Source organism: Pteronotus mesoamericanus, unplaced genomic scaffold (genome assembly GCF_021234165.1).
Source record: "Pteronotus mesoamericanus isolate MK-2021 breed Mesoamerican mustached bat unplaced genomic scaffold, CSHL_Meso_final contig_94, whole genome shotgun sequence".
NCBI lineage: Eukaryota > Metazoa > Chordata > Mammalia > Chiroptera > Mormoopidae > Pteronotus > Pteronotus mesoamericanus.
This window is the reverse complement of record NW_026555285.1, coordinates 46707233-46725832: the sequence shown is the minus strand read 5'-3', so window position 1 is coordinate 46725832 and position 18600 is coordinate 46707233. Positions and strand designations below refer to the sequence as shown.

The window sequence follows — 18600 nt, the reverse complement described above, 5'->3', positions numbered from 1 at the left end:
CCGAGAAGGGGCAGGTCTGTACCCTAACAGCCTGCCTTCAATTCTTTTTTAAACTGACCCCTTTCCTACGGAGAAGAAAAGTGCAAGTTAGGGGTTTGGAATCCGGGGAAAAAGTTAATCAGATAAAAAGCTGCAGTATTCTTTCATCTGTGCCCTGGGCGGTGGTGGTCTTTATCTATGTCCTTGGCCGGTGGGGGTCTCACCCTGGAGTATAATGGCTCAGATACCACCGTGATGGCGTGCAGTCCTCCTGAGGCACAAAGGTGGAACTGCGTGTGGTCTCCCGGAATCACGGTGTGGGTCATGCCTTCAGTTCCTGAAACGAGAGCTTTATACATGCATGGGTTGCTGAATTTATTAGCTATTCCTTGAAACTAAAATTTTTCCAATGTTTGAGCGCCCCCCTTTCACAGATAATGATTTGCAAACCAGGGACATACCCCTGGTATGAACCAAGAATACACTCCAAAGTGGAGGGGATAGGGCAAGGTTTTCAAAGGCACAAGTTGCAAGGAAGGAGCTGAGGATCAGAGATGTGTTCCAGGGGAAACAAGACCACATACTTAGCTGACGACACAGGGGTCAAGCAAGTAGGGTTGTAAGATGAGAACAATGGGTAATATATGATTAAGCATTTGGCAAAGTCCCAGTTTTAGTGCAGGCCTCTGGAACAAAAAGGGTCTTCCCCGCCCCCATCACACAATTATAGTGCAGGGATTGTTATTTCTACAATTTATGACACAGTACAAGCAGCCCAGGCGGGCTGCCTGCTCTGCAGGTGGTTTCAGAGCCCCAAAGGGTAAAATCATACCTTGCAAGCAGTTTCAGAGCAGAAGCTGCAACAAGCCAAATGTTGGGCCACAAGTTACAATGTTAAAGTCGTTTTAAGTACTCACCTGGCTTGGAGCAAGAGAAGTAAGTGGAGGATAGAGAGCCAGCTTCGCCTGAGGCATCTTCCAAATGCAGGTTGAATATTTGTCGGAAGGTTTAGTGTTTTATAGCGCCGATCACATTCTGATCTGTGTTTATAGCGAACAAATAACGGTTTGGTTGGGCATTCTCTGTCATTGATTTATTCAATAAATATTTATTAAGAGACTGAAGTCTAAGCACCGTTTTAGTGCTGGCAATACAGCTGTGAGCGAAGAAAACAGAATTCTTGCACTTGTGAACTTAAATCTCAATTGGGAGACAATAAACAAGTAAAATATATACCTTGTGTCAGATGGTAGTTGAGTGTTCTGGGGAAAAGCAATTGGGAAAGGATACAATAGGAAGTGGGGAATGTTTGAAATGTAAACAAGGTGAGGAAGGGGGAGCCACCAAGATTTGAGCAAAGAGCTGGAGGAGGTGAGGAAATGGGCCTTTCAGATACAGGGGGGCTGGGGGGCTGGGGGTGCCCGGGGAAGAGCGTGTCTACGTGGGGAACCAGCCAGCACACAGAGGTCCTGAGGTAGGCGCGGGCCATGCTTTGTTCCAGGAACTCAAAGCTCGGAGTGGTTTTAGCAGCGGGAGTGAGGATGAGGGGTGTGAGGATAAGTTGAAAGCTACTGGTGGGGCAGATTCTAGAAGGTTCTCTAGGTCCTTTGAAGGAATTGAGGTTTCTGTCTGAATATAAGGAAATGCCCGGGAGGGATTTTAGAGGATTGTCCTCACCTGACTTCCTCTGTAAGGCCATTCCTCCGGCTTTTGTGCTGGGAAGACAGGTTCGGGGTGAGACCAGAAGCCAGAGGCTCCCTTAGGAGGTTATTTTAACAGGGCAAGTGTGTTATCCTGGTAGCTTGGACCATTGTTGTAGTGGTGGATGTGATGAGGTGGCTAAGAAAGGACTGGCAGCCAAAAAGGTCCAAAGAAGGGCTTTTACTGGAGGCAGGACATGGCCATCAGGCAGGCCGAGTCCGGTGTCAAGGGAGAGGGTAGGAGCGTTTTTTGAGGGTGTGTAGCAGATCCCCCTGGGGAGGGTGAGTCACCCTGCTGACCTGCCTGGGTGTCCTGGGTATAGGTGTTTGCAAGGCAATGTCCTCTGCTCCGGGTTGACAGAAAGTCCAGGAGATTTATGGCTCTGCCTCTGGGAAAATCCCGAGGGAGAGGGGAGGGCGGCAAGGAGTCAGCGGTTTCCAGCAGGAGGTCGGTCTGTGCCTCAGTAGCTTCTGATAATAGGGAGCCTCGGGTCAGGTGTTCAACCGGTGACATGCCTTCCTAGTTCTAGCACAGGCTGTGGCCTCGGGCCTCCCTGTCCTGGTACCTTCTAGTGGAGGTACAGAGGAGCAGTTAGGTGCTGGAGATATTTTGAAGCTAGAACTGACAGAATTTACTGGACATTTACATGTGATTTGAAAGGAAATGATTTAGCAACAATGAATCCAGGACTTTCCCTGGGAGAGTGGGAGGGGGGAGTTGCCATTTGCTAAGATGAGGAAGCAGGGAAGCTCAGTTGCAGACAAGTTAATGTTTGAGATGCATGATAAATACCCAACAGGAGGTATTGTGTAGGCACTTGGGTGTGTAAGTGTGGAGTACGGCAGTTGCTGGCTGTAGGTGGTGTTTCCACTGGACTGAACCGAGGTCCCCAAGGAGTGAGCACAGACAGGGGAAGAGTTAGATGCCCAGCCAGAGCCATCCTGAGGTGGGGGACTAGTAGGCTCGCTGCAGGGATTCCGAGAAGCCGCTGTGGGAGGGTAGGGGGAAACTAGGAGCGGTGGGCGCCTGAGGCTGACCTGGGAGCAGGGACAGCTCCCTGGTGGGGAGGGGGGGGGTTCCCTCAGCAGTGGGAGAGGTGCCTGTGGGTTCTCTTCTGATGGCTTCTGTTATTCCAGTGCTGCGGGGAACAGGCCCGTCAATCCGGGCAGCTTCAAGGGTGGGGGGAATGGAGGTCTGGCGTGGGGTGGGGGGTGTTGGTCGCTGTCCAGGAGAGTGGAGAGGGCTGGGTGCACGGCCAGTGGCACCAGAACCCTCTCGCCGCTCGCCGTCATGCACGAGCGGGCCAGCCTCAGTGAGGCTTGTCTCCCTGTCCGGCCGCAGGGAGACAGACTTGGAGCCTGTTGGAACGTGGAGGTGACCAGCGTGGGAGTCATGCCGGGCGGGCTCCCGAGGGAGAGGGCGGCCAAGGAGGTCGAAGGTGCAGGGAGAGCCGTGGAGTCGAGGCACAGGCTTCTACTCCCTGATGACCTCAGCCTCTGTTTCTCTTGGTGGCCCTGTCCCATCTCTTGATGGTTTGGAACCGCTGTAATTTCCCGCCTAGGCTGTTCAGTTGTATCTAAAAGCGCTCGGGCTAGAGAGCTGGCCTAGGTTCTTTGTGTATTTGCCCCGGTCAGTGCGCTCAAGTGAAAGGCGCGCGGAGCTCAGTCCCGCAGGCACCAGGGCACCTCTGGCCTGCAGCAGCCCCGCCCCCCCCAGCACCTAATGGGTGGGCCATTTTTCAGTATTTTAATACTGTCCTCTACTGTTCTTCTCTCCTAACTTGGTCATAAAGCCGTGAGGGCAGAAAGTATCTTCTTTTGTGCACAGCACTTACATATTTGGCGCTCAGGCTCTCCGTTGTGTTCATTTATGACTATTCCGCCCCCGTGGTAAAGGATAGGCTCTCGTACTCCTCTTGCTCTCTGTATGGGGGACCCTCTGGGCTGCCGCTTCCCGGGGTGCAGCTTAGCGTCACGCTGTCATTCTGCCCTGTTCCGGGACCCCGGACTCCTGCTGTCCTGAGAGGACCAGCCCAGGGGATTTTCTGAGCCCTGCCCAGTGCTAGCCTCTGGCGGGGCTGAGCAGGTCATTTTGGTGAGTGTTGAAATCCTTGAATCAGATGTCCTCCCGCCAAACAGGGTCCTTTGTCCTGGAGGCTCCTGGTAACAGGAGCTGCCCATCTGCCTTGGACCCAGGCTTCTCAGGTTGCAAAGGATTGTTTAGGGCACCAAAGCGATTTTTATTTTTATACAGAAAAGAGTCGCAGAAACTGGGAAGGTGGGTAGGAGGTACAGCGGTGAGTTTTGCTTTGGAAAAAGGGATTTGCATGTGTGCGAGACAAAATAGTGTAGGAGGAGACACTCGAAGGCCGTAGTCCTAGGAGGGGTGTGTGAGAGACGAGCAGAGTTTGCCGCGAATTTCTAGGTCTGACCTGTAGTCCGGCTCAGCCCGTATCTCCTTAACATCTGATACTTGTTCATCACCTTGTTAGGTCTGTGGGCAAAGACAGAAGAACCTTATCTTCGGGGCGCTTACAGGGTTTCCAGGTGCCCAGGGCCGGCCTGAGTGCAGCCTTGGGGGAGGGAGGCGGCTTGTTCTCCAGTGTCCAGACCCAAAGGCTGCCGGCCTGTGGACTTGGCGGGCCTGATCCTGGGAGATGGGGGTGGACACGCCTCGGAGGAGGCAGAGTTTACAGATGCGGGGGATTAGAAGAGGAGGAGGGGGCGGAAACCTAGGGGTCAGGGGTGAGGAAGGGGGAAGAGGGAAGGTGCCCAAAAGAGGAGCTGGACCGGACCCGGACTCTCCAGTCTGGGAGAGTGGCCGGAGCCCTGGCTGTTGTGCAGGGTGCTATGGGTGCTATGGGAGCAGAGGCGAATCCAGCAGTTCCCCCCAGACCTGTTCCCCTCACATTCCTCCTCTTCTCTGCCAAGCTGGAGGTGGCATCGCCATCCTCAGGGCCTCCCTCTGTGTCACCTGCTGTCATCAGTCAATGCTGAGCCTGAGCCGAGCCTGAGCCTGGAGGGCTCCTCGTGTGTTTAATCCCATTCTACTATTAATTTCTTTGCTCCTTTTTTTCTTTTCTTTCATCAATGTTTGGTTGCCTCTCGTGCACCCCCTGCTGGGGAATCAAACCAGTGACCCTTTGGTTCGCAGGCCAGTGCTCAATCCACTGTGCCACACCAGCCAGGGCTCATTTCTTCTCTCCTTACAACCCTATAACCGCCCGCCCGCTCCCCCGCACCCCGCAGCGGTCATCCTCCTGTCTGCTCAAACTGGGTTTCTAAGTCACAAACATCGTCAGGTAAGTGCTCTGTTTAAAAGCTGATGATCCACCGCTGTCCACAGGACAAAGTCAAAGCTTCATGCCCTTTATAACCTGGCCCCTGCCTCCTTTTTCTGGCTGTGTGACCAATGGTCTGAGTGACCATTTAGGAGAAGGAAAAGTATTTTACAGTAAAGTATTTAAATTTTTCCAGAGTTCACGGTACTAACAGGATGGACTATTCAAAACCACTTGGGGCGTATGGTGCCAACATACTTTCCTTCTAAACTATTCACTGCTACAGCACAGAAGAAGCATTTTTATTTATGATCTCGTATCACCAAGGACAAGTTGAAATAAGGGTAGTAACTTATATTTTAAAAGACAGCCGAGCCCTGGCCGCGTGGCTCAATTGGCTGGAGCGCTGTCCTGTACACCAAAAGGTTTCGGGTTCGATTCCGCGCCAGGGCACGTAGGTAGGTTGTGAGTTCAGTCCCTGGTCAGGGCGTGTACAAGAGGCAACCAATAGTTGTTTCTCTCTCACGTCAATGTTTCTCTACCCTCTGAGGCCCTCGGCATCAGGCGTCCCTTCGGTCCCAGGTTGGAACGGCATTTCTTGGAAGTGGAGGCGGGTCGTTATTTGGATGAGCGCATGGAAGATAGGAGGCCCCCGGACCCACCTGGGAGTCCGCTTCTCTGAGTGTGATCCAGAAGTAGAGCCAACACGTGGCCGCCTCCCCCCAGGGTGACTGGGAGGCAGAAAAATCAGGAAGAGCCGCCGAGGGCCTGCGGTGGGTGGACCGGGGAGGAGGCCGCCTTCCGCCACAGAGGACAGCGGACCTCCCGGCCAGGAGTTCCTGGGGCGGAAGGGTCCTTGGTAGGCAGCCCTTACAGAGGCAGACGCCTGGTGGCCTTGCGCAGAAGGGACGTGTTCTAAACGCCCTCATTGGACGCGCAGCCCTCTGACACGCCCTCCCCCAGCAGCACCTTGTGGGGCGGACGCGGGGAGTAATGCAGGAGGACGCGGAGTGACTGTCTTACCAGCGGCGCGATTGGGTCCTCAGTGTGGACGCTGCATGCGAACTTGCTCCGGAGGCGTTGCCAGGATCGGCGGCTGGGGGCGCTGTGCCTCCGCGGGGGGTGGGGGGCCAGTGCTGCGCTCCGAGGAGGAGGCCGCCCCCTTACCACACTCTCTAGTGTCTCTTAATCCGCCTGTGGAACGGGGCGGGGGCGGGGGGGGAGGCACCTGAGAAGCCTGAATTGTGTGTTCTGGCTGCTCTGCCACAGATAAAACACGGAAAAGCCTCGTTACGCAGCGAGTTTCTACAGCCCGTTCTCACCGAGGTCCGGCCATGGGTCCAGCGGCAAACAAAGCTGCAGGAGACGTGGCACTTTGTTCCGCCTTGGAAATGCAAGTCAGGTTGCCGGGGAAATGCTGCTCTCCCCTAGGGCCCTGCGCACCTGCGCCCTGGAGCTGTGGGGGCAGCTGAAGTTATTCCGAGAAGGTGCTGGAATTTGTCAGTCCAAAGTGGCCTTCCCCCACCGCCTCTAGGCTGGGCTTTGGAAGTGCACGTGGCCAGAAGGGAGCCTCGCGCGGGCCCCTGGCCCTGCCTCCGCAGTGCGGGCAGCCCTGGGCAGGGCACGTGCGGGCCGTGTGCAGAGTCCCCGTGCCGAACGCAGTGTGACGAGCGAGCAAATGCGCAGACGGGTGGCTCGCTGCCCGCCAGACTGAAGACGCCGGCGGCTTTTCCGGGGCTGGCCCGGGAGCCGAGCCGGGACCTGCGGGGCCGAGCGCAGAAGGTGCCTTCCCCATTGCTAGTTAGGGGACCCTTTGAAACCATTGCCTTCGAAGGTGACCCAGTCGTCAGGGGAAGGTGTGACCCTGGACGCAGCGATGGAGAAAGCGGGGGTTGAGCCGCCCCGGAGCCCTCGGCAGTCCTTCCTGGCGACTCTGCGGGACTCCCGGGTGGTGCTGCTGTCCGTCTGCAAGCGCTGGTCCTTCAGGAGGAGTCCTGCGGCCAGGGGTCCCCCCAGACCTGCGTCCTTGGAGGAAGGCTCTCCCCCATCAGAATTGTCCCAGCAGGTTTTGAATGGGACCCAGGAAATCAGTTTCCGTCAGGTCGGTACCATTGCAGAAGGGCTGAAAACCACCGGGAGTGGGAGCGGGGGGTGGGTTTGGTTCACAGATGGGGGTTTCTTCCCCGGCTTCCCTGAGGGTCGGGGTGCAGGTCGGGGGTGGGGCGTGAGAGGATGGGTACACTGCTGACACCTGTGGCGGGGCCTCCGGAGGCGAAGTCCGTGGTGGATAAACTGTGGGTTTTATTGCTTCATACTTTCAGGATACTTTAAAGCCTTTGGAGAGCAACAATTTCCCAAAATACGTATCAGACAAAAATGGATCCCCCCCCTTTTTTTTTTTAAAGTGTTCCTGATTTTATTAACCTCCACATTTCCACTCAGTAAACATTTTGAAAATGTTGGCTGCAAAATGAAGCTGCTCTTAAGCACATCAAAGTTGTAATATTCAAAAGTAAGGCAGCGTAACATTTTGTAAAAAAAATGGTACTGTTTAGTAGGAATTTCTGGTGGGGCTGGTGGTCTGGAGGGGTCCCTTTCATTGCCTTGTGTAGGTGGAGAGAAAAAGACTATTGAGATACGCAGGGAAGCTTTCATAAATGCTTTGCCCCTTTAGGAGTTTGTTTGTTTTCCTAGTGCTAGTTGCTTAAGAAGTCCCCAAGACCAAAGAAAATTTTGTGAAAAGAGGTTTTGAATTTGTACTATGCGATGGATTTATGTAGGAAGGGGTCTTAAATGTACATTTATGTAGTTCGTGGTCAGCTTTTGTATTTTTTAGCTCACTGTCTAAGATAGCAAAATAGCAAATTTTTTTTTTTTTTTGAAAATGCTTGAGAGCACTTCTTTAAAATGTTCTGACTTCTGTCTGAGGTATCTGAATGTGAAGCTCTCATGATTTTTAAAGGCCAGCGCTAACGTCACATGACTGGGGGACCGCTGGTGACCAGCCGGCCGGGAGCCCGTGGCCGCTGTGGCCGCGTCCTCGGCCAGAGCCAGGCCCTGGGCCCAGCAGGTGAGCCCGAGGCTCCTGCAGCTGCCCATCCTCGTTGCGAGGTGGGCGGGTAGGTCCCGCCTCACAGGACTGTGAAGACACTTCGTAGGGTACTGTATAAATGCGAAATACTGTTTTCTGCCAAAATTACAATTTTCACTAGAATTCCCACCTCGGAGACGTGGCTGGTTCTCTATGAATATCTGGTAGAACTATGTCAGCCAGTGAACATCTGAGCACAGTTTACCTTTTTTTTTTTTAAAGTTCTGATTATAAAAGTAACGCATGCGTATTATACAAAATAAATTTAAGATGCTATATTAGGAATGTAGAAAAGTATAAAGAAGGAAATAAAAGCCACCCAATGCCCAACTCTTTTCCCATTATACCTATGAGTATGTGTATTTATATGTGTATGTGTTCACACATTTTTTTAAAATAAATATTGGAACAGGTCATACATAGTATTACATATCTTGTATTTTTTACTTAATAGTTTGTGGACAGTTATACACAGCTATAGCATCTGTTTTATTTATAGTTCCACTTTAACATTTAGGATTATTTCAGAAAGCATTTAAATTATCCTCAAATGGGGAAACCTGTGGGTGCTGGTTTATGATGATAAAAACAAGTAAACATCAGTTACGGCTGTGTACTTGTTGCTCACTGTTAACAATGGAGTGACTCCGTGTCTGTCGTAAATCAAACACTGGATCTGTTTGAGAGCCCGCTTATTTAGCGCTTGGAATGTGGAAGGGACCTTGCTCATGTCACTTCATTTCATCATCATCCCCCTTTAAATCACCGTCCGCTTTTCTCAGACAGAAAGCTGAGATGGAGAGGTTAGGTAATTTGCCAGGAGGATCTAATCCTAGATCTGCCTGAGGACACGCCCCTTGCTTTGCCATGCGGGTGTGGAAGTATAACTTAATATCCTGGCCCAGAGTTTTGAAAATGTCTGCGTATGAGAGAGTTGCTGATTTATCGGGACTGGAAAGTCGGCTCGCAGGTGCCTTGTTCGCAGACGCCGGTAGCCCCTGTGAACAATAAAACACCTCGCAGCTGTGGTTGTGGTTAGTGGGTTTCTGTGCTTATAGTTTACATCGAACACGTACGATTTAGATCGAGATCATGATGTTGAGTGAGCTGGAAGTTGCTTCTGTGTTTTGGACTGGCTCGGGGAGCGGGGGGATGTCTTTTAAGGCAGGACTGGTGAAAACAGGAAGCCTGGGGAGGGCCCCCAGCAGTCCCCTGCCCCCAACCCCCACCCCCCCACCCCGCGTATTAGCAGACCCAGCAGGGCGGGCTGAATAATACGTGTTCCTGTGTGCCTGTGTGTGATCGCATTTTCTTTAGCCATTCATCCACAGGTGGGCACTTTCAGTTGCTTCCAGGACTTGGATATTGTAAATAATGTAGCAGTGACCATGGGGGTGTAGATCTCTTCAACTTTCCTCCACATAAATACCCAGAAGTGGGATCGCTGAATCATGGGGTAGTTCTATTTTTAATTTCCTAAGGAGACTTCGTACTATTTTCCGTAGTGGCTGCACCAGTTTACATTCCCCCCACCCCAGCAGTACTTGAGGGTTCCCTTTTCTTCACACCCTCTCTACCATTTGTTACATTCTTGATAATAGCGATTCTGATAGGTCTAAGGTGAGATGTCATAGTGGTTTTGATTTGCGTTTTCCTAATGATTAGTCATGTTGAGCGTCTTTAACACGTACCTGTTGGCCATCTGCCTGTCTTTGGAAAAATGTTCAGACCTCTGCTCATGTTTTAATTGGATTATTTGTGTGTTTTTGCTACTGAGTTGTATGAATTCTTCTTTATATATTTTGGATACTAACCCCATACCAGCTGTATGGTTGGAAGTGGTTTTCCCATTTATAGTTTGTCTTCATTTTGTTTTCTTTAGCTGGGCAGAATCTTTTTAGTTTGATGTGGTCTCCCTTGCTTTTTATTTTGTTGATTGTACGTTAGGTTTCACATCCAAAAAAAAAAAAAAAAAATCGTTGACGAGACCCTCACAGGGAGCTTTTTTCCTGTGTTTTCTTGTAGGGGTTTTATGGTTTTCATTCCCATGTGTAAGTCCAGAAGCCGTTCGTGTTAATTTTTGTGAGTGGTGTAAGACAGGAATCCAGTTTCATTCTCCTACACGTGACTCTCCAATGTCCCCGCACCTTTTATTGAAGAGACTGCCTTTTCTCCATCAAACTATCCTGGCTCCCTTGTCAAATAGCAGTTAACCAGATATTCTTTTTTAAAAGGTTTATCAACCACTCGTATTTCTTTTTCTCAGGATTATTTTAAGTAGGAATTTCCTATCATAACTTTATAGAGTAGAATAAATTACAAACATTAAGTTTGTACCGAAATCTTTGAAATGAGTATTTTTTTTAATGTATAGCTGGTTATAATATAATTCTAGGCACAAACCACTACCTTTATTAGTGACAGCAGTATATGTTTTTGTGTGATAAAATATGGCATTATTTCATCAAATCTGATAGCCATACACAACTTACCCATAATAATGATTAAAAACAAAAAGAATCTTAAGTTCAGTGACTTCTGCCATACAAGTACCTGAATTAACTTAATAGCATTGCTGACATTTTTTCTAACCAGTGATAATATTGCATGTATCTAATGTAGGTCTTTTAGATCATTATCTTACTATAATTCTTGGCAATGACATAAGGCCATTATGATCCCATAGTTCTGACAAACTATTTTTTTCAAATGCAAAAAAATATTCCAAGATCCTGACAGAAGATGATAGTGATAGGCTTCCTGTTTAAAGTTTCTTTGGGAGAGACGATTCAGAAGGAGGAAGAAGGAAGTGCTCTTGAGTGAGAAAACTGATGAAATCGTTGTTCTAGCACGTAGATGTGAAAAGCAATGGAATCCGCGGAAACAGCCAATGGTAAAGCTGTGTGGAATGAGAGTGTGAGGGGGTGTCTGGAGGTGAGACGGGGGTGCTTCTTGGAGAGGCCTTCTAGTTTGTAGGTTCCGAAATTTTACTTTGTTGTTTGTAGAAAACTATGTTTGTATGTATGTATGTATGAAGGTTTGTTAATTTTACGTTTTTTCTCCTGGGCCAATAGTGGATCTACTGCGTCCAGTTTCTCTGTAAGGGTTAGTATCTTTTTCTTGCTGTGGTGAAGAGGGGACAGGCAATAAATGGTCATTTGTATGGAATTCCCCTGGAGGGCACCCACAGCCCAGGCGTACAGCACCCACAGGGCCCTCATCAACCTGTCTTCGGTAGATTAAACATAAACAATCACTGGAAACTCTTTCTGGACCTTTGTGGAACAGTGATAAAGGCCACTTGGAAGGGGTTAAAGTGGGGGTGGGGGAATATATATGCTAATTTTAAAAAATATTTTATATATTTATTTTTAGAGAGAGGAGAAGGGAAGGAGAAAGAGGGAGAGAAACATCAACCTGTGGTTGCCTCTCACGCACCCCCTACTGGGGACCTGGCCCGCAACCCAGGCCTGTGCCCTGACTGGGAATCGAACCAGCGACCCTCTGATTCTCAGGCCTGCACCCATTCCACTGAGCCACACCAGCCAGGGCTGTATGTTAATTTTAATGATTAGTTTTCCTCATCAGTAAAATGGTGGAAAATAAGTTCCCTGCCCTCGCCCCTGAGCTGCTTTCGAAGATCAAGTGAGGAGGCTGTGTTGGTCGTCAGTCAGTCATTTTCAAATAGTTGTGATGCCAGCCTTTCCCAGCCCCCTCGGCTGTCAGGCTTCCCTGCAGGGCTGTCACGGGGGTGTTACCGCCCTGTCCTACGCTGAAGGCACGGCTTGGACTCGCATGGGCGAGGCCGCAGTTCATACCCCAGGCTGTCCACGCGTCCTTGGGGAATTCACCACAAGTAGGAAAGACCCTTTTAAACAAACGTACAAGCAAATGTTCTGTAGCTGTTCTGTAGCGTAGAAAGCCGTGTGCGAGCGCACCGTCAGTTCATCGTTGCCGCCTCCATCACAATCATTAATAGTGCTGTTGCTTATATTAGTATGGTTTGACAGAACGTTTTCTTCCTTGCCTTAGATAAACTGAAAAACCACGTTTGTTTCCTGCTATGAAAGGAATACTTGTATGTTTTCTTTAATTTAAATTTTAAAAATTGGAAAATACACAGTGGGTAGGGCAAAGTAGGTTTACAGTCGTGAGTACATGACTTATTTATTCTTACATTCTTACATTATTCTTGTGCTGTTATTTATTAATTGTTATATTATTTTCCATACAAACCACTGCAAATCTACTTTTGCCCCATCTTGTATATAAAGATAGAATTTCATAGCTTACCCGTAAATAACCTCAAATGTATGTATTAGTATGTGTGTACATACTCCTGTAAGTCTGTGTGCACATAGGTCTGACATGGGGGCATTGCTTCTTCCTAAGCGGGGGTTTTAGAGGCCGACACCCAGCTGCCTGCTTCGGGGAGAGCTCTTCACGCAGTCCCTTCTGGCCCTCTCCCCTGCGAAGCCCTGGCGTCCGCTGAATCACCAGATGGGAAGAGAGCGAGGCAGGGGCGCAGTGCATTCAGGAGGACGTAAAGGTCCCCAAACCATTGCTCCCTCTGCCCCCTGGGAGCTGCATGTGTTGGGAGTCAGGAGTGTTGAAGAAAGCAGAGGGAGTGCTGATTTCTGCCGTGGTTTTTCCGAAGTGCCTGCGATCGCCAGAGGGGGCAGATGCTGGGGGAGAAGGCCAGGCTCCGGCTCTGGAAGCCCGGCTGCTGCGTTCGCTACAGACTGTGCCGCGTGGCTGTTTTTCTGGGCTTCTTTCATTTTGCTTTTCCGCCTCGTAGTCTCTTCCCGTAATTACTGTGGCTAACAAGAAAAAGTAACCTCCAGAGTTGTTTTGTGAAAAAGAGCACGCTAGACTTTTGACCTGGTCATTTAAATTCTAGCTGTTATTTAAATGGATTTATGGCCTTCGATAAATCTGTCTGTTTCAATAGTAAAATGGTGATAAGAATACCTACTGATAGAATAACAGGGAGTATTAGGGATATAGAATGTCATCCTCATAAAATAACACTGAGAATCATTAACTATTTGCTATCATTGGGTCTGTGTACGTACAAAAAAACCCCTCAGGACCTTTATGTATTTTGAATTCGTGAAAGTCCAGGAATATAGAGTGGTATGGGGTGGAGGTTATGTATTGGAAAAGTTGCATTCATACATAACATTTTTGGCTTGTAAGTGGTTAAGGGTGTTACCCTTCAGAGTGAGAGAAATCTCCAGCGTAAGTGGGCAAGCGGCGCCCTGTTTAAGGGGATCCAGGCAGAACTGAGCGACGGCCGTAGCGGCCAGTGGCTCTCCCACTGTGGTTGTGTTGCGCTTAGATTTGGAATCACAGGTCTTTTCTACAAGGCATGCCATTTTGGGGCTTTTGACTTTCAGCCGGCCTTTGCAAACTTTTCATCCAAACCCGCTGCGCCGTTTCCAATTTCTTCATACCAGATTGGCCTCTCTGAAGGTCTTGTTTTCCTTTCCTTGCCCCGTTTGAGTGAAGCGACAATTTATATTCCTTTACCTATTTTTTTTTTTAAAGCCCTGGCACTCTCAGCAAATTCCATGCGACCTGGGTGCCTAAAGAGATAGCAAAGAATAGAAATTCATTTTGGATTGGCCTCTGCCGTCCCCCTTTTCTCTAGTGTTTCCAGCCCCTTCTAATCCTGATGCCTATGATATTAGTAGTTTATGAAAACCCCCACAGCTGGCAGAAGTCCTCCCCCAGCCTGGTGCTGGGCCCGCAGAAGTCCCAGCTGCTTGTCCCCAGGAGGGTGTGATTCAGGGAGAATTAAGGAGCACCCGCCAGGGCTTCCCAGAGGTTTCCCGGGCATAGGATTTGCGTCCTGGGCCCACTCTCCTTGGCTGCTCCAGGAGCCCTTAAACCTAAACCTCCTTGAACTCATTACGGGAGAGCTTGTACCACCAAAGATTGTCTGAAGAGTGGAATGAAAAGCACACCCCACACCGCTCCCCACGTGTGTGCACGGAAACTACCCAAGAGGAGGCTGTAAACCCACGGGCACTCTGGTGTTTCACAGAGTTGTGTTGTTTGCGAAGCTTTGTCCTCCACAACTGCTTGTTGTTAGAAACCTGCCTGTCAGGAAGGGGGCCTCTGGGTATTGTTTGCTACAAACAAATAGCTTCCAGCGCTTCTGCAAACCCTTTGGGCCGGTAATCCAGGGATTAAGAGCCAGCATTGTGATTGGGGGTTTGGTGAGTGGTAGCTAGACCGCAGACCGAGAAAAATAACTTGGGCAGAAGTGTATTTTTCCTGGGTGATGGAGGGTTAGGTCTTACTATAAGGAGGCAGTGTCTGCTTACTAGGATGCTACGCTAAAGGGAATGTCCTTGGCTATTTTCTTAGGTTTTCCCTTCAGCTTTTCCAGTTAAACATGTATTTCCTTGATACCTGTTACGATCAGGTCACTATTCTGGATCTCCTTTATGCTCATGTTGTTTACTTTAATTGTTAAGTTAATGATTAGAATGTGGTAGCACTTGTGTAATGCACAAGAAGATGTCCAGTGAAAAGTAACTTCCCTCCCACCCCCATACCCCAGCCGCCTGCTCCCGGCAAGCGCCCCGCGCGCCCAGACTCTGCCCCTGTTCCTCACCTGTTCCCCCAGAGGGAACCCAGGCCTGTATAAGCATCTATGTGTGGAACAGTCTTTCTCACCCACCTAGTGCCAGCCGGCTGCGGTGGGTTATTTTGGTGGTCTTCCCAATGAACTACACACACCTCCCTATATTTAAGCCTTCATGTAATTCCCTCCCACTTTGACTGAGCTTGGGCCATGTGACTCGGCTTCAGCCGATGGCCAGCTAGTGTAATGCAGGGTCAGGCGTCCTAAGTGCTTGCGCTTTGGGACCTGCTCCCGGGGGAGGCGCTGTGACGCGCCCTGTCAGAGGGCCCGCAGGCCACCAGAGGTGAGGTCCCCAGCCTGCCCTTGGAAAGGCTGCGTGCAAGAGGACGGAGGTCTCTGCCAGCAGCTCCCAGACGGCAGCCGGCCTCGCCTGCCGGGGACAGGAGGGCGGGCGTGGAAGGGGAGCCCCGGCCCGTGCCGTCCGCGCCGGAAGATGCTGCGCGGCGCCGAGAGCGAGCTTTCCCTATGGAGCCCTGTCCAAACTGAAAAGCCGTGGGCTTTCGGTGCAGCCCCTAAATTTGGTTTGCTGTGAAGTGACAGATACCTGAAGTGCCTTGTGTCCCGGGCCTCACTCTTTTCCCTGGGCGCTGTGGTAGACACCAGTGTCTTCGGCAGTGACAGAGTCGCCGTGTTCTTTGTAAGAGCGGGGTAGTGCTCGTCGCGTGGCTGTGCCCTAACTTAACCATCCTCTTCCTTGGAGACGTGTGCGCCGTTCCCAGGCCTTTGTGGCATGCTTCCTTTCGCGTATGAACATGCATGTGTCTTGGCTAAGCTTTTAGACACAGAATTCCTGGGTCAAGGACTATGTGAACGTGTCATTTCAGTAGGCATTGCCACATTGTCTTCCAGAGAGGTGACACTGCCACCGGCTCTGAGAGTCAAGTCTGTGAGTGCCAGTGTGAGTGGCAAAAACGGCGCCGGTGCGTGGGGACGTCGCGGGTTTCCCTCAATAGTCCTTCCACACGTTAGAAAGCCACCTGCCTTCCGCTTGTCACAACCCGCCCTGTTCTTTCTCTGCATTTCACGCTCTTGTCCTCCCGGGACCGCACTGGACGCCGGTGGCATTGCTTTCCATTTTCTCAGCGCTGGACAAGCTGGGATATTTTAGGGGAAAAAAATAGTTTTAAGGATTGAAAAAGAGTTCTCTCTCTTTCTTTTAGATTCTGGCTAAACTTTCTTTGCCTGCGCGCGTCGGCGAAGCGGCGATGAAGCAGAGTTTCGCGTTTGACAACGCCGGCTACGAGGGCAGTCTGGACAACGTGTGCCCTTTGCAGGCGGCCACCGGCACCATCCGCATTTCGGGCCTGACCTGCCAGTCATGTGTGACGTCTGTCGAGGACGGGATTGCCAGTTTGAGAGGCATCGTGAGCATCACGGTTTCCCTGGAGCTCGGCAGCGCCGTGGTGAAGTACGTGCCGTCGGTGATAAGCCTGCCGCAGATTTGCTGTCACATTGAGGACATGGGCTTTGGGGCCAGCATCGCGGAAGGAAAGGCTGACTCCTGGCCTCTCCGGTCCTCGCCAGCCCTGGAGGCCGTGGTCAAGCTTCGGGTGGAGGGCATGACCTGCCAGTCCTGCGTCAGCTCCATCGAGGGCAAGCTCGGGAAGCTGCAGGGAGTGGTGCGCGTCAGGGTGTCGCTCAGCAGCCAGGAGGCCGTCGTCACTTACCAGCCTTACCTCATTGGACCCCAAGACCTCAGGGACCACGTAAATGACCTTGGATTTGAAGCTGTCGTCAAGAACAAAGTGGCTCCGGTCAGCCTGGGGCGGATCGACATCCGGCGGCTACAGAGCACCAACTCAAAGACACCTTCACCGTCTAACCAGAATGCCAACAACTCCCAGACCGCGGAGCCCCCCGGGGACCACGTGGTCACCCTGCAGCTGCGAGTCGAGGGCATGCGCTGTCAGTCTTGTGTCCGGAACATTGAAGAGAATGTCAGCCAGCTCCCAGGGGTTCGGCGCGTTCAGGTGTCCTTGGAGGACGGGACCGCTCAGATCCAGTTCCACCCGTCCTCTGCCTCCCCGGAGGGCCTGCGGAGGGCCATCGAGGCGCTTCCGCCGGGGCACTTTAAAGTCTCTCTTGCTGACGGAGCAGAAGGAAGTGGGACAGACGACAGGCCTCCCGCGCGGCGCTCCCCGGGCGGGGTCCAGGGAAGCCAGGGGCCAGGCGCGGGCCGCACCGTGCGGCTGGCTGTTGCGGGCATGAACTGTGCCTCCTGTGTCCAGTCCATCGAAGGCCTGCTCTGCCGGAGGGAAGGGGTGCAGCAGACATCAGTGTCTCTGGCGGAAGGGACTGCAGCGATTCTCTATGACCCCTCGGTAACGAGCCCCGAAGAGCTCCGAGCCGCCGTGGAAGACGTGGGGTTTGAGGCTTCGGTCGTTTCTGGTACGTAGTTAATACGGTTGGCAGCCTCCCCCGCACCGCCCGCCCCGGCCTCTGCCCCCTCGCGGGTGGCCGGTGTCCTGCAGCTGGCCCTGCGTGCTAAGTGTTTCAGGGGAGAGGAGGTGGAATTGCCACGTGTTTAGGTTTTGCCTCTTGTAGCCGGGACTCAAATGGGGAGGCCCTTGGATCCCTGCCTTCTTTTCTGAGCAGAACTCGGATTGGGGGGTTGGTTGGTTTTCAAGGGTCCAGTAGGGACGTCAGGCTCCTTTGTAACCAAGGACGCAGCAACCCTTCCTCTCAAGATTTCTCTGGTAAACAGAATAGAGCTATAAAAATAACGTGGCCTCCCTTGCACCGCCCGCAGCCCGTTCCCTTGAAAGTGGAAATTAAGGGAAGGGGTCGGGGATGGTTTCCTTTGCCCGCTCCCCCGCCCCATGCCCCGCCCCCCATGTCTGTGAGAAGACAGGTGTGGCGACCATCTCCGCAAAGCCAGGTGTGCACATACCTTGCTGTCACCTCACTCACCAGAGTTTCCAGGGTTGTGGCCATCCCTGCGTCCCTGCTCCTCTCCCTGGCCACTCCCTTGCCGACGTTCTTTCGTTTTCCTGCCCCGGGAGCCCGGCAGGCGCTGCATCCTTTCCCCGGTGCACCAGGCCGGCTGAGCTGTGGGCCACTGGGCGCGGCCCCGCAGCGGCTCCTGCAAGCTTATGGAGCAGTGGAGGGAGGGGTCCTGAGGGCAGGACCTGTAGGGACAAGCCCTGTGCAAGCCTGGGCCAGGGGCTTAGGAAGGGCTCCTCTGGAGGGTGAGTGGGAGGGAGCCGGGAGGGGCAGGGGACCAGGGAGGAGCTTCCCGGGCCGTGGGGCTGTGTGACAGTGGGGGACTCTAACAGTGGGGGGTTGTAAATCACTCCGCCTTTCTCTTGATGGTGCTCCCCTAAGTGCTGACTCTGGCTCATGTGTAGCTTGTAGTTAAACAGCCTGTTTGTGTAGGAGTCCTAGGAACTAACTTCAGAAGGCACAGGCTCTGACCTTCAGACAGGCCGTCTGCTGGACGGATGCTGACCAGCCGTGGAGCCTGGATGACGTAAAACCGGGATAATGTGGAGCCAGGGTGACTAAACCAGTGGGAGGCACACAGGACCCTCACTTGACTTGCGGGAAGGGACTGCGCCCGTCGACCTCCTCCCTTGATCTCTTTGTTCTGTTTCCCACCCCCTCCTTGGAGAAACCTCTACCGCCTCTTGCGGGTGGGGGGCCCTGAGACCGGACTGCTCCGTCTCCCAGGTGGCTGGCACCTGAAAATCCGCCAGCACCTGCCGCTCGAGTGTTGGCGTTCCTGGCGGCAGGCAGCCGGACTTTCCTTTCGGCTACAGCTCGAGTGTGACACCGACTGCAAGGGCGGGGGGTGGGGGGCCGTGGCCGGGCCGCCTCACGTGGGGCCTGCGCGTCCAGCTGAGCGGGGACTTCCCTGTAAAGGCCCGGGGCGTCACCCGTGGGTATGGGTCGCGG

General features: G+C 52.1%; 1 protein-coding gene across 3 annotated transcripts in view; it reads left to right on the top strand.

Annotated features, from left to right (window-relative positions):
• The window catches only part of ATP7B (ATPase copper transporting beta), a 54316-nt gene that overhangs the window by 3970 nt on the left and 31746 nt on the right, over nt 1–18600 (top strand). For all 3 annotated transcript variants that reach the window (XM_054586502.1, XM_054586500.1, XM_054586499.1), the window contains exon 3: nt 15867–17094. In XM_054586502.1, the coding sequence (XP_054442477.1) occupies nt 15867–17094 (1228 nt within the window). The remainder of the gene's footprint in view (nt 1–15866; nt 17095–18600) is intronic.